Genomic DNA, 27,036 nt, shown 5'->3' on the forward strand with positions numbered 1-27,036 from the left:
TGATCGTCTTCTATACTGCATCAATCAAAAATGTGGATCTTGTTGTTAAAAGGTTTAGAGATTAAATTGGGTCACGTGTACATTGAAACATACTGTGAAATGCACCGTTTGCGTCGACAGCCAAGACAGACCGCAGGTATCGCCACACTTCCGGTGTCAGCATAGCCTGCCCACAGCTCACTAGTCACAATGCATACGTCGCTGGAACGTGGGAGGAAACTGGAGCACCCAGAGGAAACCCACGCGGTCACAGGGAGAACGTACAAGCTCCTTACAGACAGCGGCAGGAAGTGAACCCCGATATGACAGCTGGTGCTCTAGAGTGTAGCGGTAACTACCACACTACTGTGTCACCCCACTGGTACAGAACTACGGGCAGGGAGGGTCACCTTTGCCTCCCACTGGACTACATCTGACTGCAGGTGTGGGGGAGGGACGTAACAGGCGCAGATTCACCAGGGTCAGCGCATATCTTCCAGATGAAAGGGAGAGAAGGAATCCTTCTTGGCTCCACTAGGATTGCAACTCAGGCTACTGTTGACGCCAGCGGATATCACACCCATTAGATCATTTGTGAGCTCGGATACCTGCTCAGAATTGTGCGTTTGCAAGGGGGAGAATTAAGTGTTTGGCTTTGTGACAGGCCACTGTGAGAGGAGGGGGCTCTAGTCGGGTGTACAAATCTTCCATCCGATGTGCATTAATGCCAGGGCGGAGTGATCAGCATACCTGGCGGGGGGGGTGATGCTTGCCAGGCGCAAGTATCTGTTTTTCACCCTCCCTGCAGCACAGAGGAAGCCTGAAGCCTTTGTGCGTTAATTAGAAGCATTCCCTTAACATGAGAACACGCTCGGCACTAACTAGAAGCAGATTCTGTGCTGACCGTCTGGGTGCAATGTTAGAAGCTAGTGATTCTCCGTAGAGCCAAGCAGCCATTTTGGATGAGGGGTGAGGTGGATAACGCCACTCGCCTCCACACTGATTCCGCAGCCTACAGACTCACTTGGCACAACTCTGCAACTCACGGTCTCGGTATTATTTATTTAATCTATTTGCAAATACCGTCTTATTCTGCACATTGGTTGCTTGTCAGTTGTTTGTGTGTAGTTTATTTTAATAGATTCAATTTTATTTCTTTGTTCTACTCTGAATGCCTGCAAGAAAATGAATCTCAGGGTAGTATAGGGTGCCACAGTGGTGTAGCGGTTAGTGTGACACTGTTACAGGGTATCTGAGTTCAGAGCTCGGTCCCAGCATCCTCTGTAAGGAGTCTCTGTATGTCCTCTGTGTGGAATGCTCGTCGGGTTTTCCCCAGTGCTGCGGTTTCCTCCCACAGTCCAAAGATGTACTGGTAGATTAACTGGTCATTGTGTATTGTCTCGTACTTTGGTTAGGGTTAATTGGGATATTATTTATTACTTATTCATTTTTTTTATATCGTAGCTCAAGCTGGTAAAATCTGAGGTCTCATTTCTCAATTGCTAGGAGCTTTCAGACTATTCCATCGGTGTTTATTATTGTGGCTTTCTGAAGATTTACGTAAATACCTGCTGTGTAGCCGCGGATGAAGTTTGTCCCTGTTTCCTGTCGTGTCAGTCTCAAGTTCCATCACTGGATAATGTACGCGCGTTATGAACGTGTTTACTTCTAGTCGCCATTTCAAGCGTGTCTGTCTGCTCGAGTGGTCTCAGTTGTAAGTGGGCTGCCCCCCCCGAGAAACACCTGCAGCAGTCGCAGCCTGTGGCGTTGGTGGGCTACTTCGAACATTGGCAGAACCTGTTTCGGGTTTCTCGGTGCCTGCCCGCCGATTCTGTATTGTGCCACTCGCGGTGCGCTCGCTGTCACACCCAGCGCTCGCAGTGGCTGTATCACTCTGATCCGTAGACATCGCTCCATCTCGAAAGCTAAAAGCATAGTGCTTTTCATACCTGCAGCCTGGTTTTAGTTTCAGCCGCCCCTAACATGGAGAACAGGCGCTGACCAGAGCACCGTCCAACCTGGGTACTGACGTGTCTGGGTTTTCAGTATTTATTCTTTTGCATTTGCACAGTCTGTCTCCATTTCCACATCGCTGCATGTAGTTTTCCATTGATTCTGTTGTGTTCTCTGTGAACGCCTGCAAGAAATTGAATCTCAGGATGGTGTATGGTGACATACGCGTACTTTGATGTTAAATTTCAAGGACTCTTCAACTCGTCTTCTCGATATTTGTCAGTTATTTATTTATTTATTATTAGTTTGGTTTCTCCCTCTCTTTTTGTATTTGCCCAGTTTGTTGTCTTTTGTACTCTGGTTCTTTGTTGTGTGTGGTTTGTCACCAATCCTCTGGTGTGTCTTTGTATTAGCTGTGAATGCCCACAAGAAAATGAATCTCAGGGTTGTACATGGCGACTTCGATAATAAATTTACTTTGAACTTTGAATGTCACTGGATTCCTCTCAGCTGATAGAAGTGGACCTTTGATTTTTTTGTTTGGTTCACAGTTTTTAAGAAATGACCTTTGATCTGTCATTGAGTGCAGCCGAGCAGACGTTGACCAAACATTCAGCGGTTTGCACCCGAGCACTTCCTCAGGCAGGTGACCACCTTTCAGTGGGTCCCACTCCACCGCGTACCCATGAGGCCCATTGAGTGCATTCTGCCAGTCGTCCAGCAGACAGGTGACACTACCAGGGGAAGAGAGTTCCCTTTCTCAGGGAAAAAATAGATTGTGTGTATTCATCCTATCTGCACCCCTCATGATTTTGTACACCTCTGTGCGGCCTCCCTTCATTTTCCTACCCTTCAGAGAATGAAGCCTTAGCCTGTCCAAACTCTCCTGTTATCTCAAGATCCCCAGTTGTGGAAGAAATGTGGTCTGTGATTGGTAAATGGTTGAGCGACCCATCAGATTCACATCACCCCCACTCCTACCCTTGGTCAGAGTTCATTTGGGATTGAGATGAGGCAAAATCTCTTGTGGATCAATTGCGTTCCGTCCAGGTCACGTCAGGATGTGGAAACTTAAGGGAAGATGCAGAGGAGAGTTACCAGGATGCTGCCTGGATTAGAGAGATGTCTTATGAAGAAGCGTTGAGCAAACAGGGGCTTTTTTCTCTTTGAAGTGAAGGAGGAATCGAGGCGACTCAATAGAGATGTACAAGATGATAAGGGGCATTGATAGATTGCACAGTCGGAAGCCTTTTCCCGGGGCAGTAGTGGCTAATACCAGAGGACATGCTTTTAAGGTGAGTGGGGGAAAACATAGCAGAGATGTCAAAGGTGTTTTTTACACAGGAAGTTCTAGGCGTCTGGAGTGCACTGCTGGCGGTGTGAGTAGAGGCCGATACGATAGGAGCATTTAATAGTCTTAGGTAGGCACAAGGATGTAAGAAGATTACAGAAAGAGTTAGCTTAATTTGTCACATGCACATCAAAACATATATTAAAATGCATTGTTTGCATCAATGACCAACAGTCCTGATATGGGTGGGCACAGCCCACAGGTGCCACCGTGATTCCTGCGCCAACGTAGCACGCCCCCACCTCACTAATCTGTCCGTCTTTGGAATGTGGGAGGAAGCCAGAGCAGCTGGAGGAGACCCCTTGCAGTCACCGGCAGAATACGGAGAGCAGCAGGAATTGAATCTGGGTTTTCTGGGCTGCGTTGCAGTGGCCTAGACACTCTGCCTCGTGCTCTGTTATGTGGAATGGTGGGTGATCTGGGGCTCTGGACGGAAGCAGCGACTCAGTAGAGGTGCATAAGCCGATCAGGCGTAGCTAGAGCGGACGGCCGTCGCCTTTTTCCCAGGGCAGCAGCGGCTAATACCAGAGGCCACCCCTTTAAGGTGAGGAGGAAAGTTAAGGGAGATGTCGAAAGTAGTTCTTTTATACACGGAATGGTGGGTGCCTGGAACACAGTGCCGGGTAGTGGAGGTGGATTCAACAGGAACATTTAGGAGACTCTTAGGCTGGCATATGGATGAAAGCAAAATGGTGGGTTATGGGCTGTGTAGGGGGGAAGGGTTAGGTTGATTGTAGAGCAGGTTAACAGGTCATAGAGCACTACAGCACAGACGTCTCGTCCATACTGAACGGTTATTCGGCCTTGTCCCATTAACCCATATTGGACCGTAGCCCTCCATACCCCTCCCATCCATGTCCCTTCTAAACTTCCCTTAGATGATGCAGTCGAACTCTCATCCACCAACTCCACTGGCTGCTCGCACAACCCTCTAAGGATGGGAGGGGTATGGAGGGCTACGGTCCAATATGGGTTAATGGGACAAGGCCGAATAACCCTCTTAAATATTTTCACCTTTCACCCTTAACCCGTGACCTCTGGTTCTAGCCTTGCCCTACTTCAGTGAGGGAAAGAAGACTCAGGTGGGCACAACATCGTGGACCGGATTCCACAACCTACGGACTCACGTTGGAGGACACCATAAGCACACCCCCTCTTTCTTTTAGTTATTTACAGAATTCGTCTGCTCTTATACATTGGATGCTTGTCAGTCGTCGTTTATGTCTGGTTTTACGGACATTCTGGTGCAGTTCTTTATTTTCCCGTGAATGCCCGTGAGAAAATGAATTTCAGGAATGTAAATGGTGACATATACGTACTTGGACAATGAACACTGCGACTTTGCGGGCCAAAAGATCGGTACTGTGTTACACAATGTTCTTCCGGGAACATTGGAACCTCTCACTCTGAGACTGGGACAGACGTATTCTTGAGCCCCAGTGGGATTGAGGGATCTGTTGTCCAGACGAGGACGTAGACGAGGAAGAGATGGAGTTAGGGCATCATGGAATTGCTGAAAGGTTTGCCTTTCCCTCTGCTGTTTCTTATATTTTCCCATGGCTACACTGAGCACAGTGTATAATCTAATTTAGTGATGAGCTGTCAGTGTAACAGGATGGTTTGAATATACTCGGGGTAAGCAGCGTTTGAGAATATTCCAATGGAAGGAAGCCCAGATGAATTTTCTGGAGCTCCTGAGATGTGATTGCAGTCTTAAATTTCAGCCAGGAGCTCTTTCGACAACTGGTTTTAATTCTCCCTCTGCTCAGCTTGCAGGGAGTGGTGCTGCTGGTGGAGAGGGGTGCAGTGAGGATTAGTCTGGGTCTCCTGAGACAGCTCAGGGGTCGCCAAAGGCCACAGGCGACCTGTGGGCAACGGTCAAGAGTTACAATGTCTTGGTGAAGGGCCGGAGCCCGAAGGTTGACTCTTTATTCCTCTCCATAGATGCTGCCGGACCTGCTGAGTTCTTCCAGCATTTTGTGTGTGTTGCAGGGGGCCTTGAACCTCCCTTAGGAAAAGGCAGCAAACAGAAAAATTCCTTCCATATTTCCAAACGATAGAGAAAGCCATTTGCCTCTTCTGACTATGCTACATTTTTCCTGTAACCTTTTCTCGCCCCCATGAGGCTCCTCCCACACCCCCCACCCGCCCTCCAGGCACTGCCGCTCACCTACACACTAGGGGCAATGTTCCTGGTCTTAGCGACATTGAGCGCGAGGTTGTGTTGTGACGCCACTCAACCAGTCAGGTTGCTCTCCACAGTTGCGATTTGTAAGTCTTTGGTGTCATACTGTATCTCCTCACCACCCTAGATTAGTTGCTCAAGTCTTTGGAGTGAAAGAATCCCTCGAGGCAGCATGGTAGCATAGTGCTCAGCACAATCATTTACAGTACAGGCGATCCGGGTTCAATTCCCACCACTGCCTGTGAGGAGTTTGAACATTCTCCCCGTGTTCCTTCAGGTGCTCTGGTTTCCTCCCACAGTCCAAAGATGTACCGATTAGTAGGTTAATTGCTCCATAGAACCATAGACCATTACAGCATAGAAACAGGCCTTTTGGCCCTTCTTGGCTGTGCTGAACCATTTTTCTGCCTAGTCCCACTGACCTGCACCTGGACCATATCCCTCCATACACCTCTCATCCACGTACCTGTCCAAGTTTTTCTTAAATGTTAAAAGTGAGCCTGCATTTACCACTTCATCTGGCAGCTCATTCCACACTCCCACCAATCTCTGCGTGAAGAAGCCCCCCCCACCAATGTTCCCTTTAAACTTTTCCTCCTTCACCCTTGACCCATGTCCTCTGGTTTTTTCCCCCCTAGCCTCAGTGGAAAAAGCCTGCTTGCATTCACTCTATACCCATCATAATTTTATATACTTCTATCAAGTCTCCCCTCATTCTTCTACGCTCCAGGGAATAAAGTCCTAACCTATTCAACCTTTCTCTGTAACTCAGTTTCTCAAGTCCCAGCAACATCCTTGTAAACCTTCTCTGCACTCTTTCAACCTTATTAATATCCTTCCTGTAATTAGGTGACCAAAACTGCACACAATACTCATTGTATGAGTATTGGTCATTGTAGATTGTCCTGTGATTAGGCTGGGATTGAATTGTGGGATTGCTGTGCAGCGTGACTTAAAGGCCAGATCAGCCTACTCTGCGCTTTATCTCAAGAGAGAAATTTTTAAAAGTCCCATCCCCTGCCCCTCTCCTAGCTCTCCGAGGTTGGCAGCAGACCCTTCCTGTCATCTCACCGTCGCAGTCCATTGTCCAAAATGGCCTCCTTTCTGCACGTCATTGCCCCTTTGCTGATAGAACCATAAAGACTCATTTGTAAGCAGAATCCTGAAATTCCCTCTTCCTGGAGGATTATGGATGCAAGATCACTGGAGGTACTTAGAAACAAGGCTAGTAAATGTTGCAAGATTGGCCAAGGTAGAGAGGGCAGCCAGCACCTTCCCAGGCAGCAATGACTAATACCAGAGGACATCCATTTAAAGAGAGTGCAGGCAAATATAGGAAGTTTCAGAGGTGTTTTACACAGAGAGTGATAGGTGCCAGGAGCACACTGCTGTGGGTGGTGGTAGAGGCTGATGCAATAGGGGCATTTAAGAGACTCTTAGATAGGCACATAGATGTAAGAAAAATGGAGGGTTATGGGCTGTGTAGGACGGAAGGATTACATTGATTGTGGAGTAGATTTATATAGGTCAGTACAACATTGTGGGCTGAAGGGCCTGGGCTGTTCTGTACTGTTATCTATTCCATGAAGAATTGAGAGCTTAGTGTTGAGGCATATAGAATCATCATCATCATTATGTGCCGTGCCATATGACATCATTATGTGCCATGTAGTGTGACATAGCCAACAATGTTCGTTCCTTGACCATGATTGTTCTTGGCAAACTTTTCAACAGAAGTGATTTACCTTTGCCTTCTTCTGGGCGGTGACTTTACAAGATGGGTGACCCCAGCCATTATCAATACCCTCCAGATACATACCAGGAATTGTGATCTGCACCAGCTGCTCATACAACCATCCACCACCTGCTCCCGTGGCTTCATTTGACTCTGATCGGTGGTGGGGAGGAGGGGGGGGGGGCTAAGCAAATGCCACACCCCTTGCCCAAGGGTGACCTGCAGACTGGCGGAGGGAAGGAGTGCCTCACACCTCCTCTGGTAGAGACGTATCTCCACCTCACCACCCAAATAGAAAGGCGAGATAGTAAAAAAAAATGTTTGAGAGCAAAGCCGAAGGTTTAAGGTGAGGCGTAAGAGATTTAGAGAGGATCTGAAGAAGAAGCACTTCACTTAGAGGGTGTTTGGTACCTGGAAGTCATTACCTGAGGGGTGGCGGAGGTAGAAAATCACACAGCTTTTAACTAAAATCAGAAGAAGCACTTAAGATGTCAAGTTGCGATGTCTGCAGACCAATTGCTGGTAAGTGGGGTTAGTGCAAATGGATACCTGATGGTCAGCAGGGATAGAGCGGACTGAAACGCCTGTTCCTGCACTGTACTGGTCTCACCCCACGGGGGTCACAAACGCCCAGCTTACAGACACCCTGTACATACAGACCAGCATTTGAAAGACCCGCGGGGAGTGTGAGGAGGGATATGGAGCTGCAGGCTGTTTCTGCCGTGTGGGAAGGGGACACTTCCCCGTGTCTTGTATCTCCGCCGTCTCCCGAGCTGCGACAGTTGGGGGCCGGGAGCACTGAGCAGACGCTCTCCCACACTGGGTCAGCGAGGCCGGCCGGCGGACGCTCTTCCCGTGCCTGCTCACCGCTGTTCCCGCTCACTCTCCCGTCACCACTGTTCCTGCGACCCTCTCCCATCACCGCTGTTCCCGCTCAGACTCCCGTCACCGCTGTTCCCGCTCACTCTCCCGTCACCGCTGTTCCCGCTCACTCTCCCGTCACCGCTCTTCCCGCTCAGACTCCCGTCACCGCTGTTCCCGCTCACTCTCCCGTCACCGCTGTTCCCGATCACTCTCCCGTCACCGCTGTTCCCGCTCACTCTCCCGTCACCGCTGTTCCCGCTCACTCTCCCGTCACCGCTGTTCCCGATCACTCTCCCGTCACCGCTGTTCCCGATCACTCTCCCGTCACCGCTGTTCCCGCTCACTCTCCCGTCACCGCTGTTCCCGATCACTCTCCTGTCACCGCTGTTCCCGCTCATTCCCCCGTCACCGCTGTTCCCGATCACTCTCCCGTCACCGCTGTTCCCGCTCACTCTCCCGTCACCGCTGTTCCCGCTCACTCTCCCGTCACCGCTGTTCCCGCTCACTCCCCCGTCACCGCTGTTCCCGCTCACTCTCCCGTCACCTCTGTTCCCGCTCAGACTCCCGTCACCTCTGTTCCCGCTCAGACTCCCGTCACCGCTGTTCCCGCTCACTCCCCCGTCACCGCTGTTCCCGCTCAGACTCCCGTCACCTCTGTTCCCGCTCACACTCCCGTCACCGCTGTTCCCGCTCAGACTCCCGTCACCGCTGTTCCCGCTCACTCTCCCGTCACCGCTCTTCCCGCTCACTCTCCCGTCACCGCTCTTCCCGCTCAGACTCCCGTCACCGCTGTTCCCGCTCACTCTCCCGTCACCGCTGTTCCCGCTCACTCTCCCATGCACTGTTGTTCATTCCCAGTTCATGGACAGTTCAGGTTACCGTAAGACTCTGGAGCAGAATTAAGCCATTTGGGCGATAGATTCTGCTTGGTCCTTTGATCATGGCTGATTCTGCCTGAATTCTATTCTCTTGCCTTCTCCCCGTGACCTTTGACACCTTATTAATCACAGCGAGTAGCCGCCCGGTGGTGTAATGGCGTCAGCACTGGACTTGGAGACAAATGGTCCCGAGTTCTAGTCCAGACAGCTTTCTGTCCAGCTAGCAGCTTAGCCTCAGCAAAAACAATCGAAGCTAAGGGAACGGCATAAATGCCGCCCGATGCGCCACACGGCGCGAGAAGGAACAACAGTCACAGTGAGGGTGTGTGGCGGCACAGGTACGTGGTGGGTAGCAAAGCGCTTGACAGTTCCAGCGACCTGAGTTCAATTCTCCAGTTCATGCGTCCTCCCCATCCGTGACTGCGTGTGTTTCCTCCCACGTCCGAAAGACGTACAGGTTAGTTGGTTAATTGGTCACACGGTTCTAATTGGGCGGTACAGGCTTGTTGGGCCGGTAGGGCCCTGTTACCGTCCTATATCGCTAAATAAGATATATATTTTTTAAATCAACGAACAGTTCTGCCTCCACAGCCGTCTGTGGCAAAGAATTCCACAGATTCACCACCCTCTGGGTGACATTGGCTAGGTCGTTCTGTCCCTAGCTCGGAGGCCGCTGTAAACATTGAGAACAGAGATCAGGGCTGGAGAGGAGCTGTGGCTGTGATGGATGTGGCAAGTGATAGCCCACCGCAGGCTTTGTTGTGTTAAGTACATCCTGTGCCAGCCTAATTGCCGATTCTTAGCGTTGGGTTCAGACTCTGGGTTCTCTGTTTTTGAGGCGTTCCTGCTCCGCTCCGTGCCTTTCCTGCTGCTGTAGGTGACTCGTGTGGCGGTGAATTAATGCCGCCTCTCGGATTGCTTCCCTTTGTGTGGATCTGTCAGGCTGACGGATGGCTGCCGCCCAGCCCTCTTGCTTTCAACCAGATGATGAGATCAAGTAACTCCCAGGTCAGGCAAAGATGAGATCCGTTTCCATTTTCGCAGGCACGGGGCCGCGGGCTCTTTGAAATCCTCTCACTGGCAGGGCTGTGGGCACCCTCATGATGACCTTGCAGTGGCCATAGACATGGGAGCAGAATTAGGCTATTTGACCTATTGAGTCTGTCCACCGTTCCATCATGGCTGATTTATTTTCTCACTCAATCCCATTCTCCTGCCTTCTCCCTGTGACCTTTAACGCCCTGACTAATCAGAACCTGTCAACCTCCCTTTTAAATATACCCAATGACTTGGCCTCCACAGCCGTCTGTGGCAATGAATTCCACAGATTCACAACACTCAGGCTAAAGAAATTCCTCCTCATCTCTGTTCTAAGGAGACGTCCTTGTATCCCGAGGCTACATTCTCCAGTCCTAGACTCTCCCACTATAGAGAACACCCTTTCCACGTCCACTCTATCTCGGACTTTCAATATTCAGTAGGTTTCAGTGAGATCCCCCTCGTTCTTCTGAACACCAGTGAGTACAGAATCCAACGTGTCCGTTCCCTGCATTTTCATGTGTTGACGTGATCGTCTCTTAAACACCACAATCATATCTGCTTCCATCACCACCACCCTTGTCAGTCCATTCCCGGTACCCACCACTTTCCATGTAAAAAAAACACTTATCCACACACCTCCTTTAAACTTTCCCCATTCTCCTTAAACACATGTCCCTTAGTACTTAACATTTGGACCCTGGGCGAATGATTCTGACTGTCTACCCTAATCACCACCTCCCATAATCGTACAAATTACTGTCACTGGGGTGGGGCAGGCAGCAGCCACATTGTACACAATGAGGCCTTCCAAACGACAAAGCGAAGATAGGCAGAGATCCTACCTCTGTTGGACAAGACAAATTGTTGTCACTGTGTTAAGGACTTATCCGGAGCCTTTCTTCAGAGCCATGCGGTGAGATCAGTACGTTCTTCCGAGCTGGTGGATGTAGCTGTGTTGGCAATGGGTGGGAGTTTCTCAGTGCCTAATTCCCTCCGTCCCATGGAAAATTTTATATCTGAGTCTCTGGAGTGGGATTCGAGCCCAGAGCCTTCTGTCTCCATGATGGGGTTCAAGTTTATTGTCATTCATCCGTGCATGTGTACACAGCTAAATGAAACAACATTCCTCAGGAACTAAAGTACAAAACATAGTTCATATATCACACATAGTACGTAGAATAATACTAACAGATCAACGAAAGTACTCTGTAGATGTACAAGTTGATAGAAAGTGCATGGACAACTTACAGTTAAGCAGTGTTAGTGTTAACGGTGCTGTCGTAAGTAATGTGTACTGGGTGGTAGCAGGGTGTTCAGACGTCTCACAGCCTGGGGAAAGAAGCTGTTGCCCCGCCTGACAGTCCTTGTTCTTATACTGAGGTGCCTTCTGCCTGATGGTAGGAGGTCAAAGAGATTGTGGGATGGATAGGAAGGGTCCCTGACAGTGCTGAGCACTCTCAACGCAGAACTTTTGGTGTATGCCCAGGGTTGGAGGGGGGTGCGGGGAGAGAGAGTTCCCAGTGGTACTCCCAGCAGTTCCACAATCTGTTGTGGTCAGATAGCTGTTCTACACACCGAGCCACCATTGAAGTGGGGGGCGGGGGGGGGGGAGCGGTGCTGGCAGAATTTGCAACTCCATGTTACCTTCTGCCCATCGCTCCTTCTGAGCCCTGTTCAAGATTCAGGGTAGTTTAATGTCATTACAAGTGTAAAGGAGAACAAAACAATTGTTCCTCAAGATTGGATGCAGCACAAAAGGAGCACACAGTAAGATAAAGAACACAATAAATATAAACATATAAGATAGCGTACACATATAGATTGATTCTGATTCTGGCCAGCTTCTGATTCTGATCGACTCCCAGCTCCCAGGGTTCAACACAGCAGCTTTATTGAAAACTATGACCTGATGTTGATTACCGGGAGATGTTCCATTCATTTCATGTGTATATATAATTTCAGAGAACGAGGCAGTGGATTTGCAGTTATTTTATATTTTAGGCAAGCAAAGTGAGGTTGGAATCAGAATGTTGTAGCTTTCCGAAATTGAAAGTATTAAAGCTTAAACATTCTCAGATGTAGGCATTTACTTTTGGTCTTGGATTGATTCCTGAACCCACACAGCCTCAGCCGTGATTCCAAATGTACTGGTGTGTTGGAAGATCCCTAAGGCACCCCATGTTAACTTGCAGTACATTGTCTTTCTGCCCTCCGTGGGAGAATTAGACAACTAACACCTCTCCCTTCTCCCCCCTCCCCATTCACTATCTCAGCAATGGGCTGACATGGCCCATTTCCTGTGAAGGAAATATTGAGACCCTGGACCTCACTTCCCCTTCCAGTCCCCTCAGCCCATGTTTTCCAAAATGTCCTAATCAATGACAGCGTCAGTGTCCAAGCATCCACACCCCTCTATGGGATTCACACCCTTATCCAAAACACAGTCGAGTTCATTATCACTGACATGTGTTGTGAGATTTGTTGTTTAGCAACAGCAGTATAGAGCAATACATCAAATGTGCTATAAATTACAATAAGAACATATAAGAAAGTGCAAAAAGACAGCAAAATAGCAAGATCGTGTTCACAAATTCACAGACCGTTCAGAAACCTGATGATAGAGTAGGAAAAAGCTGTTCTTTTCTCTTTTTTTTGTAAAAGCTGCTCTTAAAACATTGAGTGTGTGACTTCAGGCTCCTGTACCTCCTCCCTGATGGTAGTAATGAGAAGGGAGCATGTCCTGGGTGGTGAGGGTCCTTAGTGAAGGATGCTGCCATCTCTCAAAGATGCCCTCAGTGGTAGGGAGGGTTGTGCCCGTGAGGGAGCTGGCTGAGTCTACAAAGCTCTGCAGCTTTTGTTTCAATCCTCTGCATTGGAGCCTCCACACCAGTCTGTGATGCACCCACTCAGATTGCCCTCCACCACGTATCAATAGAAATCTGTAAGAGTCTTTTAGTGACCAGCATGGAATATTGGCCCTTCCTGCAGGACGGTTGGAATATAAGCTAAGCCTTTCTTCCTTCTGAGTTCCTGCCCTCTTGTAATAAGGGCCAGGATTCCAATTACCTTCTCAATTGCTTGCATGTTATTTCCTGCACCTCATAAACCAGAGCCCCCAGATGTCTACATACATTTAATAGCTTGCTACTTTTTAAAAACCATTTTACTTTTCGTTTCTCAGACTCTGAATCAGGTTTAGTATCACTGACATAGGTCACAAAATGTGTTGTTTTGCAGCAGCAGTACACTGCGAGACATAAAAATGTACACTAAGTTACAATAAGAAACATTTAAAAAATCGTACCAAAATAAAAGCAAAATAGTGAGGTGGTGTTCATGGGTTCATGGACCGTTCAGAAATCTGATGGAGGGAAAAAAGCTGTTATTAAAATGTTGAGTGTGTGTCTTCAGGGTCCTGTACCTCCTCTCTGATGGTAGCAATGAGAAGAGGGTGTGTCCCGGATGGTGAGGGTCCTTAATGGATTAAGATGGGAGGAGCAACACCTTATATTCCATCTGGGTAGCCTCTAACCTGATGGCATGAATGTTGATTTCTCAGACTACCGGTAATTGCCCCCCTCTCCTTTCCTATTTCTCTCTCTCAGTTTATCTCCTTACTTGCCCATCACCTCCCTCTGGTGCTCCTCTCCCTTCCCTTACTTCCCTGGTCTCCTGTCCTCTCCTATCAGATTTCCCCTTCTCCAGTCCTTTATCTCTTTCACCAAACAACTTCCCAGCTCTTTACTTCATCCCCCCTCCCCCCCCAGTTCCAACCTATCACCCACCACCTTGTATTTCTTCCTGCTCTCTCCCCACCCCTCACCTTCTTAGTCTGACTTCTCAACTTTCTCTTCCAGTCCCGAAGAAGGGTCTCAGCCCGAAACATCGACTGTTTACTCTTTTCCAGAGATGCTACCTGACCTGCTGAGCTCCTCCGGCACTTTGTGTGTGTTGCTTTGGAATTCCAGCATCTGCAGATTTTCTTGTGCCCTTAGTGATGGATGCTGCCCCCCTCGAGGCATTGCCTCTGGAGCCTGCCCTTGTTGCCGGTGCGGGTTGTGCCCGTGATGGAGCCAGCTGAGCCTCCGAACTTCTGCAGCCTTTTTTGATCCTGTGCATTGGGAACTCCGAACAAAACTGTGGAGGTTGCTCTCCACTAGGTATCTATAGAAATCTGTAAGAGTCTTTGGTAACCAACGTGGAACATTGGCCCGTACTGCTGACAGTTGGAACGCAAATTAAGCCTTTCTTCCTTCTGAGTTCCCGCCCTCTTGTAATAAGGGCCAGGATTCCAATTACCTTCTCAATTGCTTGCATGTTATTTCCTGCACCTCATAAACCAGAGCCCCCAGATGTCTACATACATTTAATAGCTTGCTACCATTTAAAACCCATTTTTCTTTTTGTTTCTCAGACTCCGAATCAGGTTTAGTATCACTGACATAGGTCATGGAATTTGTTGTTTTGTAGCAGCAGTACAGTGCGAGACTAAAACTTTACTGTAAGTTACAATAAGAGATATAAAACAAATGAATGAATATCACAGAAATGCCCCCACTGTGAGCGCGGACACCCCGTGCTCCTCCAGGGGCACTCGGGCATGAACGTAGCCTCAGATAATGCTCAGCAGAACCCTTGCTGTTTATCTGCCCTTGGGTTAACTTTTGTTAACTAGTAAATTGGTTTATTATTGTCACATGTTCAGTGAGAAAAATTGACCAGTCAGATCAATTCATTACGACGGTGCAAAGCCCCAGGAAAGGGAGCCTGTTTTCCACCTTCTTTGCCCGGGGTAGCTGCCCCCACACCAGGGTCTGCTGTCCTGGCTCAGTGAGGGTCAAGAGAGTGTGCAACGTTGTGCCGGAGGCCAGGAGATCCAGGGACGTCAGTGAAACTGAACTGACCAAGAAGTCAGGATCCATACGGGTGAGCGTGAATTAGAACATCAAACGGGACGGCAACACCAATCCAAGACAGTTCCACCTTCGTGGACCCGGAACCTCTACTCCTCCATTCCCTGTCTGTCTAAATCGCATCCATTTCCGCTTCCCCTGGCAGCGATGTCCAGGTACCTCCCGTTCTCCGAAAACACATTGAATCGTGGAGTGCTGCAAGGCCCTTCAGTCCGTCTAGTCCGGGGGTTCCCAACCTGGGGTCCTCGGACCCCCTTGCTTAATGGTGGGGGTCCATGGCATAAAAACCCCTGATCTGCTCTGCGCCAGAGGGTCTTCTGCCTAGTCCCATCTCCCAGATCAGAGCCCTCCATAGCCCTCTCTGTCCAAACTTCTCTTCCAAGCCTTGTAATATCTTTCAGTCTTACCCCCTCTCACCGTAAAGCAGGGGTGTCAAACTCATTTTAGGTCACGGGCTGGATTGAGCAAAATGCAGCTTCATGCGGGCCGGATCAGTCGGACGCGTGCGAACGCAGCTTTCGTTGCCTCCGTTTTTTCAGCCTGCTCTCATGTGTCTCAGTCTCTGCTATAACTACAAAGTGTTTCACTTTACAAATTCCGTTTCTTATTAAGAAGACTGCCGAGCAAGACTGCCGAATAAACACTAAAAACCCTGAAAACCTGGTACCTGAATAAACTCAGCATTAGCCATATCATACGCCATAGGCGCTTCGATTACTGGGGCCAGCTTTAATAGTAATTAGATATTATCTCGCGGGCCAAAGATAATTCCACCGCGGGCCGGATTTGGCCCGCGGGCCTTGAGTTTGACATATATGCCGTAAAGCAATGGACTCTAGTGTTTGACATTTCTACCCTGGGAAAAAGACCTTGACTATCTGAGCCTCTCATTTCACTTTGGATCCCGGGGGGGCAATGGAACGGGAATCAGAATGAGGGTTTATGATCACTGACACATGCTATGTGGTACCACTACGGTGCAGGACATAAAAATACTGCTGTAGGTTAGAAGAATAAATAACTAGTGCAAAGAATGAATAACGGGTTCGTGAACTGTTCAGGAATCTGATGGTGGGGGAGAAGAAGCAGGTGCTGAAATGTTCAGCGTGGGTCTTCAGGCTGCTGTATCTCCCTCTGGACAGCAGTAATGAGACAAGATGGAGCGGAGCCTTATTGATTATACACTCCCTTCTCGAGGCACTGCCTCTTGAAGTCACCCTCAGCGGTGGGGAGGGTTCTGCCTGCGGTGGATCTGGCTGAGTCTGCAAACGCTTTGCAGCCTTTCGATCAGAATCAGGTTTATTATCACGGACATTCACAAGTCTTAGGCACACATATATAGCCAGGGTGCAAAGACTTCTGCACAGTACTGTAGTAATTTTATGTATTGCACTGTACTGCTGCCACAATAAAAAACAAATTTCATGACGTATGTGAGTGATGATAAACCTGATTCTGATCTGGGTCTCTATTGTGGACTGAGAATGGGAAGGGGGCAGGAAGAGGGGAATCTGGAAAAGGGGAAGGAAGAGAGCAGGGAGTGGGAAACACCAAAGGGACATTCTGTAATGATCTATAAATCAATTGTTTGGAATCAAATGACCTTGCCTGGTGTCTCAGGGCTGGGTGTGTCTGCACCCACAACACCCCCCCACCCCTGGCATTCCTTCTCTGCCACCCGTCCCACACCCCTCCCACTGCGCTGCACCCAGCATCATTTGATCCAGCCAGATTTACAAACTCACTCTCCGCTCCATGTTGACAAATACATCACTGCTGTGCAAAAGTCTTAGGCACCCTCACTATATATGGGGGGGTGGGGGGGTGATTGATAAGTTCGTGGCCAAGGTAGGAGATGAGTTATTTTCTGCATAAACTTTCTGCATAATCACTCAGAGTTGACCTGAATGTGCATGTACCGAGAGCTGTATAACTCATCTCCTTCTACCTTAGGCCACAAACTTATCAATCACCCCTGCTGTGGACACTTTCTGGAGATCCAAGCTCCACAACCTCTGGACTAAGTGTGTACATATTGGCGAGGACATGTTGAAAAATAAATGTGCTAGGTTTTCTAAAATTGACTCCTTCTACCTTAGGCCACGAACATATCAATCACCCCTTGTGTATATGTGCCTACAACCTTTGCATAGTATTGTATGTCATGAAGTTTGTTGTTTTGCGCTCCACAGCAGGCTGTGATGCAGCCAGTTAGAATGCTCTCCACTGTACATACGGTCTTTTGTTCTTTGAATCTCCTCGAACTCCTAATGAAGTAGAAATCCTGATGTGCCTTCCTCCTGATTGTCAATGTTCAGGATAGATTCTCAGAGATGTTGATGCCCAGCAACTTGAAGCTTTGCACCTGTCACCCCTGGATGGCTGGTGCGTGAGGGCTGAGCTGAAGGGCTTGTTTCCACTCTCCATGCCGATACCCTCATTTCACTGGTGTTGGTCGGTTCTGTGCTCTGCGTTCTGTCTGTCAGTAGCTGTTCCGTGATTGAAAGGGCCTGTGTGACTTAGACCCTAGCTAAAGTCCCAAACTGTGGCGCCCTGATGGCTAACTGCTCCTCACCCTCTTGCAGGACGACATGACGGAGTCGCTGCGGGACTTCACCAACCTGCCGGAATCTGCCCCCCTGCTCACCATCCTGGACATGTCGCAGAGAGCAAAGTACGTGAAAGACGTGGAGGAGATCACGCCGGCCATCGTGGAGGAGTTTGTGAGGTCGTTCCTGATGGAAAAACTAAAACCCGAGCCCATCTGAAGGAGAATGTTTAATACTCTCGCCTGGTTCCTCTTCTATTTAAACCTTTAAAAAAAACAATTTAAAAAAAATGGTCTTTCTAACTCTCGAATTTCTACTCGTTTTAACATTGTGGTCGTAGGCACAGCTGTATTGGAGGCCGCTGGCGTCTCCTGCCTCTGCTTTACCAGGTCCTGGTGTGAAGGTAGTCTGACCTTTGTTCCACCAGCAGCACCAACACTCCGTGGAAGTCCGAGTTAACCAGGGCTTGGGCCTCGCCTTCTCTCCCTTCTGAAGCTGGAAACAGTTATCACAACGGAAGCAAGCGGCTGAATGTTCCACACACCTCTCCACCAACCGATGCAAGCTCCATCCTCGAAACCTGGACCAACCTCGGCAAATCTGCTCTCTCAAACAATTGACTGCCTCAGGTTCTCCAGAAGAGGCTCCCGTCAGTCGGTGTATTAAAGGCTGGATTTTATGCCACTTTTGTTTTGATATTCCCCATTTTTTTTCCCTGTAATCTGGTCCTGTTATGATGTTTTAAATTATTTGCAAGTTCAGCCCAATAAACATGGCAGCAGTCACATTGAAAGCAGCTGTGATTTATTTCCTGCGCGTCTGGCTTTCAGCAGGCAACGTGGCTTCCGCCAGGGTCGTTTATACCACAGCAGCTTCCATATGCAGGTGCTGTTGTGAGGAGCTGGAGAAAGCAGCTGAACTGCCACTGACCCTCACTTATCCCGTCGGAGCCTGGACCTCTCTCAGTCCCTCCAGGTGGCCTGCGTTTTCTTTGGTATCTTCCTGGATCTTTGTATCTCTCCTATTTAAGATCTTCTGTCCCTTCACCACACTTTATGGAATATAATCTTCCTCTGATTTCTCCCTACCCCGTCTGCTGTTGCAAGTCTCTGTAATTTGGTTTCTTTATCGCTCTCCTTCCCTGTATCACTATCTGTCTCCTCCCTCTCCCTCTTCTTCTTCTCCCTCCCTCTCCCTCCCTCCTCTCTCTCGTTCTACCCCTCCCCTCTCCCCTCCCCTTCCCCTCTCACCCCCTCCACCTCCCTTCTTCTCCCTTCTCCCTTCCCAACTCCCCTCTCCCTCACCCCCTCTCCCTCTCTCCCTCCCCCCCTCCCTCTCTCCCTCCCCCCCTCTCCCTCTCTCCCTCCCCTCTCCCCTCTCTTCCCTGTCAGCCCCATTGTCCTGCCTTCTCCCCATAACATATGTCTTGGCCTCCACAGCCATTATTGGTAATAAACTCCCCAGATTCACCACTCTCCACTCCTCTCCCTCTACCCTTCCCCTCCCCCTCCTTCTCCCCTCTCTCTACACACCCCCATGTACCATCTCTTACTTCATCAGTCTCACATCTGCATTTGCTTTGCTCAATAAACGTTTGTGTATTTGTTTTTGCTCAGAGTGTATGTGTATTGCTTGGGAAAAGTGTGTGTGTGGTGTGTCGATGTTTGTGTATGTCTGGTCTATGTGTCGATGTGTGTGTGGTGTATGTGTGTCAATGCGTGTGTGTGTGTGGTTGTCGGTATGAGTGTGTGTCGGTATATGTGGTGTGTGTGTGTGTCGATGTGTGTGTGGTTGTGTGATGTGTATGTATATTGATGTGTGGTGTATGTGTGTCAATGCGTGTGTATGTCTGGTCTTGTCGGTATGTGTGTGTGTGTGTGGTTGTCGGTATGTGTGTGGTTGTCGGTATGTGTGTGTGTCGATATATGTGGTGTGTGTGTGTCGGTATATGTGGTGTGTGGTTGTCGGTATGTGTGTGTGTCGATATATGTGGTGTGTGGTTGTCGGTATGTGTGTGTGTCGGTATATGTGGTGTGTGGTTGTCGGTATGTGTGTGTTTCGATATATGTGGTGTGTGTGTGTGGTTGTCGGTATGTGTGTGTGTCGGTATATGTGGTGTGTGGTTGTCGGTATGTGTGTGTGTCGATATATGTGGTGTGTGTGTGTGGTTGTCGGTATGTGTGTGTGTCGGTATATGTGGTGTGTGGTTGTCGGTATGTGTGTGTGTCGATATATGTGGTGTGTGTGTGTGTGTCGATATGTGGTGTGTGTGTGTGTGTGTCGATATATGTGGTGTGTGTGTGTGGTTGTCGGTATGTGTGTGTGTCGGTATATGTGGTGTGTGGTTGTCGGTATGTGTGTGTGTCGATATATGTGGTGTGTGTGTGTGTGTCGATATGTGGTGTGTGTGTGTGTGTGTCGATATATGTGGTGTGTGTGTGTGGTTGTCGGTATGTGTGTGTGTCGATATATGTGGTGTGTGTGTGTGGGGTTGTCGGTATGTGTGTGTGTCGGTATATGTGGTGTGTGTGTGTCGGTATATGTGGTGTGTGGTTGTCGGTATATGTGGTGTGTGGTTGTCGGTATATGTGGTGTGGTTGTCGGTGTGTGTGTGTGTGGTATGTGTGTGTGTCGATATATGTGGTGTGTGTGTCGGTATATGTGGTGTGTGTGTGTCGGTATATGTGGTGTGTGTGTGTGTGTGTGTCGGTATACGTGGTGTGTGTGTGCGCTGCTCAGTGTCCTCTCTCTCCTGGCCTCTGTGTGCGTCTCGTTCTGTGTCTCTGCCTCCCAAAGTGCATGTTCATTCTTCCTCTCCCCCTCTCGGTCTCTCCCTCAACATGTCTTTACTTCCGCCTGTCCTGATGATATTGCAGTACACCAGCTCACCACCTGAAGCTGTTTCACCCGTGTAGTCAGCGAGGGCGGAGATGTCTTCTCCCGTCTGTTGGTGACAGGCGAGGACTGTGGCACTGTCGATATGCAAGACTGGCGTAAGGACTCCTCGGCCAAGGCCTCAGTAAAGATGGGGCAGACACCGCAACGTTGGCAGCTGGATACTGGAAAACGTCCGAGCCCCACACCCCACAAAAGGTAGGAAGACGCCCAACTAGTAGGTGTTGGTGACCCTCAGAGCCAGATTCTGCAAAACGTACTGTGACTGAGTCCCTCTCCCTCCTCCTCCACCTCCCCCTCCCCTCTTCCTCTCCCTCTCCTCCTCCCCCACCCCTCCCCCTACCCTCTTCCCCTCTCCCTCTCCCCCTCCCCTGGGCTCCACAGACCCCTTGCTTAATGGTATTGGTCCTTGGCATGACAAAGATTGGGAACCCCTGCCCTAGAGTTTACCGAGAATGGGGTGATAAACAAAGGCATACAGTGAGCGGCAGTTCTGTGGGTGAAAATGCCTCGTTAATGAGAGAGGTCAGAGGAGAATGGCCAGACTGGGTCAAACTGACAGTAACTCAAATAACCACACATTACAACACTGGTGGGCAGAAGAGCATCTGTGAACGGACAACACGTCAAACCTTGAAGTGGATGGGCTACAACAGCAAGAGACCATGAACAGTGGCCACCAGAGGCACCGGATGAAGTGGCTGGCCACTGAGCGGATACAGAAATGTACTTTGAACTTTGAAATTGCATTCCACCATTATCCTGGCCCTTCCTCCTTCCCCCCTCAGTGAAAAGGTTGCTTCCTTTCTTCTATTAGAATTGCAAGAAGACTGATTTTCAAATTACAGCTGGAGTTTAAATTGGCTAAGTGAAAGTTACTGTTCAGTTAGTACGTGGGGAACATCTGTCTTTGTGATCAGGTTGCCAGACCGAGACTATGGTGCCTTTAATATAAGCGACAGGAGTAAATGGAAGAACAATGGCGGGGTGTATCCTTCACCTTCCTCGTGCGCCGCCTGATCTGCCCTTCACGATGATTAAGCTGCGGCTGGTGGGGGAAGGGAGGATGGGAGATCATGCCTTATGTTTTTGTGATAGGAGAGGATTTAATGCAAGAGTTACTTGACTAAGTCTGGTTGGGTAATGAGGTCAACAGCGGAGAGGTCGCAGGTCAAGTTCCCATTGCTCCTGCCCCACGTTATTTGTTTCAGGCAGAGAGCAAGTCATTTTCAGGTAACGTGCCTGGAAAGAAATTCAATTTCAAGCTCGTTTGAACTCCAGTGACGGCAGTGAGGAGGGAGTAAAGATTTTGAGTGAACTGAATGCCTCTGCGTGTTGTTTCAGAGTCTGTAAGGAACACCAGATGACATCTGGATTTATGGAGCAATATTAACACAGTAAAATTGGTATATCGCTCAAGATGGAGGAATTAAACAGGTCAAATGGCATCTATGGAAGGAAATGAATGGTCTCCCTCTGGGTCCTCTCCTTCCCTTTCTCCCATGGTCCATTGTATTCTCCTATCAAATTCCTCCTCCTTCAGCTCTTTTCCTCTTCCACCAATCACCTCCCAGCTTCTCACTAATCCCTCCCACCCTACCTACCCACCTTCCTCCACACTGGGTTTTACCCATCACCCACCAGCTTGTATTCCTTCCCCTCTCCCACTTCTTATTCCGGCTTCTGCCCCCTTACTTTCCAGTCCTGACGAAGAGTCCAGGCCTCAAAACATTAACTGTTTATTTCCCTCCATAGATGCTCAAAGGTTCGTTTATTATCAAGGTACGTATCCTCATACAACTCTGAGATTCCTCTTCTCCAGACAGCCATGAAACACAGAAAGGACATGAAAGTCGTTCAGAGAGAAAATCCCCCCTCCCCTGCACAAAATGGAACAAGAACATCAACACCCAAAGAACCCCTCCCCTCGCACAACGAAACTGAAAAGGAATGGGCAAGAAAAACAGTATAAAAACTCTTTCAATATCACCAGCATTCATCAAAAGAGAGTGACACCACACGAGCCTACCCACCTGCCACAGCGAGCCACACAGCGACAGGCCACTCACAGACAAGGCAGGCAGTCGGCGCTGAACTCTCACTTGCCTTCCGCGTTTGCTTCGATGTCTCAGTCTTCCTCGACACTTCAGTCAGTGGACGCTTTAATCAGCAAAATGGAGTTGAAAATTGCATCCCGTCTCTTAAGTTTCTTCGCATCCCGTCTCTTAAGTTTCTTCGCATCCCGACTTGCTGAGTTCCTCCAGCATTTCTGTGTGTGTGTGTGTGTGTTGCTCAAGGTTTCCATTGTCTGCGGAATGTCTCGTGCCTCAGAACTGGTAAATTTCTTTATTGCTGTCAGAAATACTGAAGTCCAGTGAAAAACTTTGCGTGCTGTCAATTCATTACAACCGTGCATCGAGGTAGTACACACAAAAACAACAACAGAACGCAGAAGATGGTGTTACAGTGCAGACAGACAATAAGATGCATGATAAGGTAAAAAAGATTAGGTTTCTTTGTCACATATTGTACATCAAAAACTACCGAAATGCGTTGTTTTGCATTACTGTGCTTGGGACTGCTGGTCCAATGCCAACAAAGGTGACCCAAAGCTTTCTCCATGTGGCTGGTTGAAGCAGTGACTAAAAGGAAGATGGTGGGGATAGGAATTTCAGAGCTCAGGGCTTCAAACGAATCAGCCACAAACCTGTCAGCCTTGAGAGCCAAAGAATGTGCAACCCATAAACCATACAGGTTTGAAGATTGCTTAATGTCCTTTCCAGGACGCACGTGTAAAAGAGAATGAAATAATTGTTACTCTGGATCCAATGCAGAACAAAGCAAACGATAAGGTAAAGAACAACAGTAATAATAAAGCCCTTCAGACCAGCTCATCCATACTGAGCTGGTCCCATTTAGCCCAAATCCCTCGAAACCTTTCCGAGCCCAATCGTCTTAAACATCGTCGTGTTTTCACTTCTACCACTCCCTCTGTCAGCTTGCTCCACCCTCCGGGTGAGGAAGCTACCCCTCAGATTCCTATTAAATCTCTCTCCTCTCACCTTAAACCCATGCCTCCCCCCACATAGCTCTTGGCTCCCCAACCCTTGGGAAATAGAGGTGAGGTGATTGAACGATTAGCTGAGGGATATGGCCAGGAGCAGCTGACTGGACTCTGAACGCTGGGCAAAGGGTTGTCGAGGATGACTGCATTGTGCCTTCGTCCCTGGACTGGTAACCCTGCTCACGAGCTTATTGTCAAAAGGCTACGGCTTCCCAGACAGTGGGGACAATGCAAGATTTCTAACAAGGCAATGCGATAGCGTATCGCTATTATGGTAACAGTGTCCCAGGTTCAATTCCTACTGTCTATAAGGAGTTTGTACATTCTCCTTGTGACCACACGGGTTTGCTCCAGGTGCTCTGGTTTCCTCCCGTGCAGTGCGGGGCAGGAGTTGGAGGCCCAGTGTCTGGGGTTAGAGGTTAATTGGGGGCTGCAGGCCCACTGGGCTAGAAGGGCCTGGCACCGTGCTGTATCTCAAAATAAATAAATAGAAAATTAAATCAATCTTTCCCTCTGAACCTGGTGGTGTGGGACTTCTGCGTGCACAGATGTAATACGTGTACCCACAAGTGCAACGAGAAACGTGTTTGTAGCAGTATCACGGGCACATAGCATCAGAGACACAACGCCCACAAGAAGAGGATTTGAGGTTCAAGTTTATTTATCACGTGGACATTGAAACACACAATCAAATGTGCCATTTGCATTAAAAACCAACACTCCGGAGGGAGCAGCCTATGAGTGTCACCACACACTCTGTCACCAACAGAGCACGCCCAGAACACAACAAAATATTAACAGCAAAACAAGCCCCATTCCTCCCTCCCATCCGCGCACATACAAAGTGCTCTAATCCCAGGACAGGATTCCAGTATCCAGCAGACTCAGACTCAGAATGAGCTTCGACCTCTTCAGTGGCTTCACAGAGTTCACAGAGCTTCATAGATTCAGATCCAGCCAATGGGTCTCTACTTCCGGACTTGAGATTCTACTCTCAGCCTCAGTCCTTGGCATGATTCCAGGACATGCTGATCATTGAACCCTAGTCCTCGAACTCCAGACTTGCCATCATTGGTTCCCCAAACACTAGGCCTCAAAATCCAGTCTCAACGATGACAGGACCCCCAGCACTAGGCCTCAAACTCCAGTCTCGCCAATGACTGCACCCCAAGCACTAGGCTTCGAACTCCAGTCTCGCCTCAACAACCCAAACAAGGCTTCATAGACTCAGATCCAGCCAATGGGTCTTTATTTCCGGACGCGATTCTACTCTCAGCCTCAGTCCTTGGCATGATTCCAGGACATGATGATCATTGAACTCTAGTCCTCGAACTCCAGACTTGCCATCAATGGTTCCCCAAACACTAGGCCTCAAAATCCACTCACCACGACAACCCAAACTCTAGGCTTTGATCTCTAGTCTCGCTGATGACAGGACCCCAAACACTAGGTCTCGAACTCCAGTCTCGCCGTTGATGGGACCCCAAACACTAGGCCCCAAACTCTGGCCTCGCCTATTCTCTAGTGAAAATGGTTGTTTAGGTTTAGTTCAAGAATCAAATGGTCACTCTCAACTGATCTGATACAGACAGGGAGCTTCAGTTTAGTTCGATAAACCAGGGTTTATTTTTAAAATACATAACAGCTAATAATGAGTTGACTAATACCCTTTAATGAAGGAGATCTTCTGGCCTGGTCTGTAAGTAACTCCAGACTTTCAAGTGCCCGTGAAATTACATAGTAGGGATAGGTAATAAATAATGAGTGAAAAAATATGTTCAAAGTTTCCCCTGAGTCCTGAAGGATTAAATATTAATTTCCAGGAAACTGCCAAGTGCAGAACAGGGAAGGAAGTCACCAGGGACATGAAAAGAAATTGTGTGCATGTTTCTCATTTGCTTTGAACAGGTTTATGCTTTAGTTATGAAAATATTGGAACCAAGTGAAATGGAGTCTAACAGACAGGATTCATCCAATCAGGTGCTAACGGGTCCTTTTTTGCCTTCCAATTGGTTGTGCAGGGACAAGGATAAGCTTGCCAAGTAGCCAATGGCAGGAGAGTGGGACAACTGGAGGCAGGTGGTCATGTGATAAAAGCTCTTGGAATACGTTCACCTCGAGATGACAGCCTTGCAAATGTTCAATGTCACCACTCCAAAGAGTGGAGTGCTCAAGGGTGAGGGTGCTGTCTGCCCATTTAGCATAGGTGTGGCCATTCTCTGCATCTATTGAAGACTCCTTACTGGCCTGCTGTCTCCCCTTTCCGATCTGCTGACATTGACCCAGAAGTTCTTCCGAATTCAAGAATGAGGCATGGCGCTTGGAATTTATTGTTTTTTGTTGAGTGTAACCAGAACAAAGGACAAAAAGACAGTACCTCATATTCCATCTGAGTAGCCTCCAACCTGATGGCATGAACAATTTCTCTCAACTTCCAGTAATTTCCTCCCCCCGCCCCCTTCTCTTTTTCCATTCCCCATTCTGGTTCCCTCTTACCCCTCCTCACCTGCTCATTGCCTGCATTAGTGACCCCTCCTCCTTCCCTTTCTCCCATGGTCCACTCTCCTCTCCTTTTAGATACCTTCTTCTCCAGTCTTTTACCCCATCCACCCATTAGCTCCCAGTTTCTTACTTCATATCCCTCCCCAACCCACCTGCCATTCCCCCCCCACCTCACTTGGTCTCACCTATCACCTTGCCAGCCTGTATTCCTTCCCCTCCCTCTTATTCTGACTTCTTCCTCCCTCCTTTCCAGTCCTGCTGAGGGTTGGCCCCAACCGTCGACTGCTTATTCCCCTCTGTAGATGCTGCCTGGCCTGCTGAGGTCCTCCAGGATTCTGTGTTTGTTGCCAAAGTTGTGGTTGTCTCCTACACAGACTGGAGATAACAACTTTCTAGAGATGACAACCAACCTATAGTATGCTGCAGGAAAAGTGAGAAGCTTCTAGAAAATACAGAACCAGCAACACTACAATTAATAGAAAAGCTACCAAACAGTTCCTCCAAGAGCACCACAACCTTGTCGTAGGGTTTGGAGGCTGGCGTGCCTCAGTGACCCAGAGAGCTGTGTTGGCTGGAGTCAGGGCCTTGTGCTTTGGCTCTTGGTAGGGTCACCCATGCCAAACAGGTCAAAGGAGAGAGGACAGACTAGGACTGGGTCACCAGTCCTCCAAATTCGAAGGTTCAGCTCAGGGTGAACAACCCTGACTGGTCAAGAAACAATCGTTAAGGAAACAGCAATGAAGAGATGGAGATCTCTTCTATACAGAGATGGGGAACCTTCATTACTGCCCTAGATGCCAAGGGTGTGACAGGCAGTAAGTAAGTTACTGAATAATTATATATAAGTGATTATATAAAAATTATAAGCACAGGGAAGTTAAAACTACAAGAAAAGTAACAATTGTACACCCTGATCCAACATACCTGCACATTCATATGGATCACATTACCCTCAGACCTTGTCTCTTGTGACTACTACAGCAGTTCAAATAACCAACAATAGTTTATCACGAAGATGTCAGCTGAAATCAGCACTGAATGATTTGTTGAGTGAATATTGCCAGACAGTAAGGTGCATCCTGTAGTCTCTTCCCTCACTGGAGGCAATGAGCTGTGAGCGTTACATA

General features: G+C 48.6%; 1 protein-coding gene and 1 long non-coding RNA gene across 2 annotated transcripts in view; both read left to right on the forward strand.

The window, feature by feature from the left end:
- The window catches only part of nxn (nucleoredoxin), a 160,555-nt gene extending 142,322 nt beyond the window's left edge, over nt 1-18,233 (forward strand). The window contains exon 8 of the mRNA XM_073053221.1: nt 17,485-18,233. Within this exon, the coding sequence (XP_072909322.1) occupies nt 17,485-17,667 (183 nt within the window). The 3' untranslated portion in view covers nt 17,668-18,233. The remainder of the gene's footprint in view (nt 1-17,484) is intronic.
- A 708-nt stretch (nt 18,234-18,941) lies between these two features.
- The window catches only part of LOC140731633 (uncharacterized), a 43,953-nt gene continuing 35,858 nt past the window's right edge, over nt 18,942-27,036 (forward strand). Inside the window, exon 1 of the long non-coding RNA XR_012099880.1 lies at nt 18,942-20,541. This is a non-coding gene — a long non-coding RNA (uncharacterized lncRNA). The remainder of the gene's footprint in view (nt 20,542-27,036) is intronic.

The sequence above is a fragment of the Hemitrygon akajei genome, chromosome 8 (genome assembly GCF_048418815.1).
Source record: "Hemitrygon akajei chromosome 8, sHemAka1.3, whole genome shotgun sequence".
Taxonomy (NCBI): domain Eukaryota; kingdom Metazoa; phylum Chordata; class Chondrichthyes; order Myliobatiformes; family Dasyatidae; genus Hemitrygon; species Hemitrygon akajei.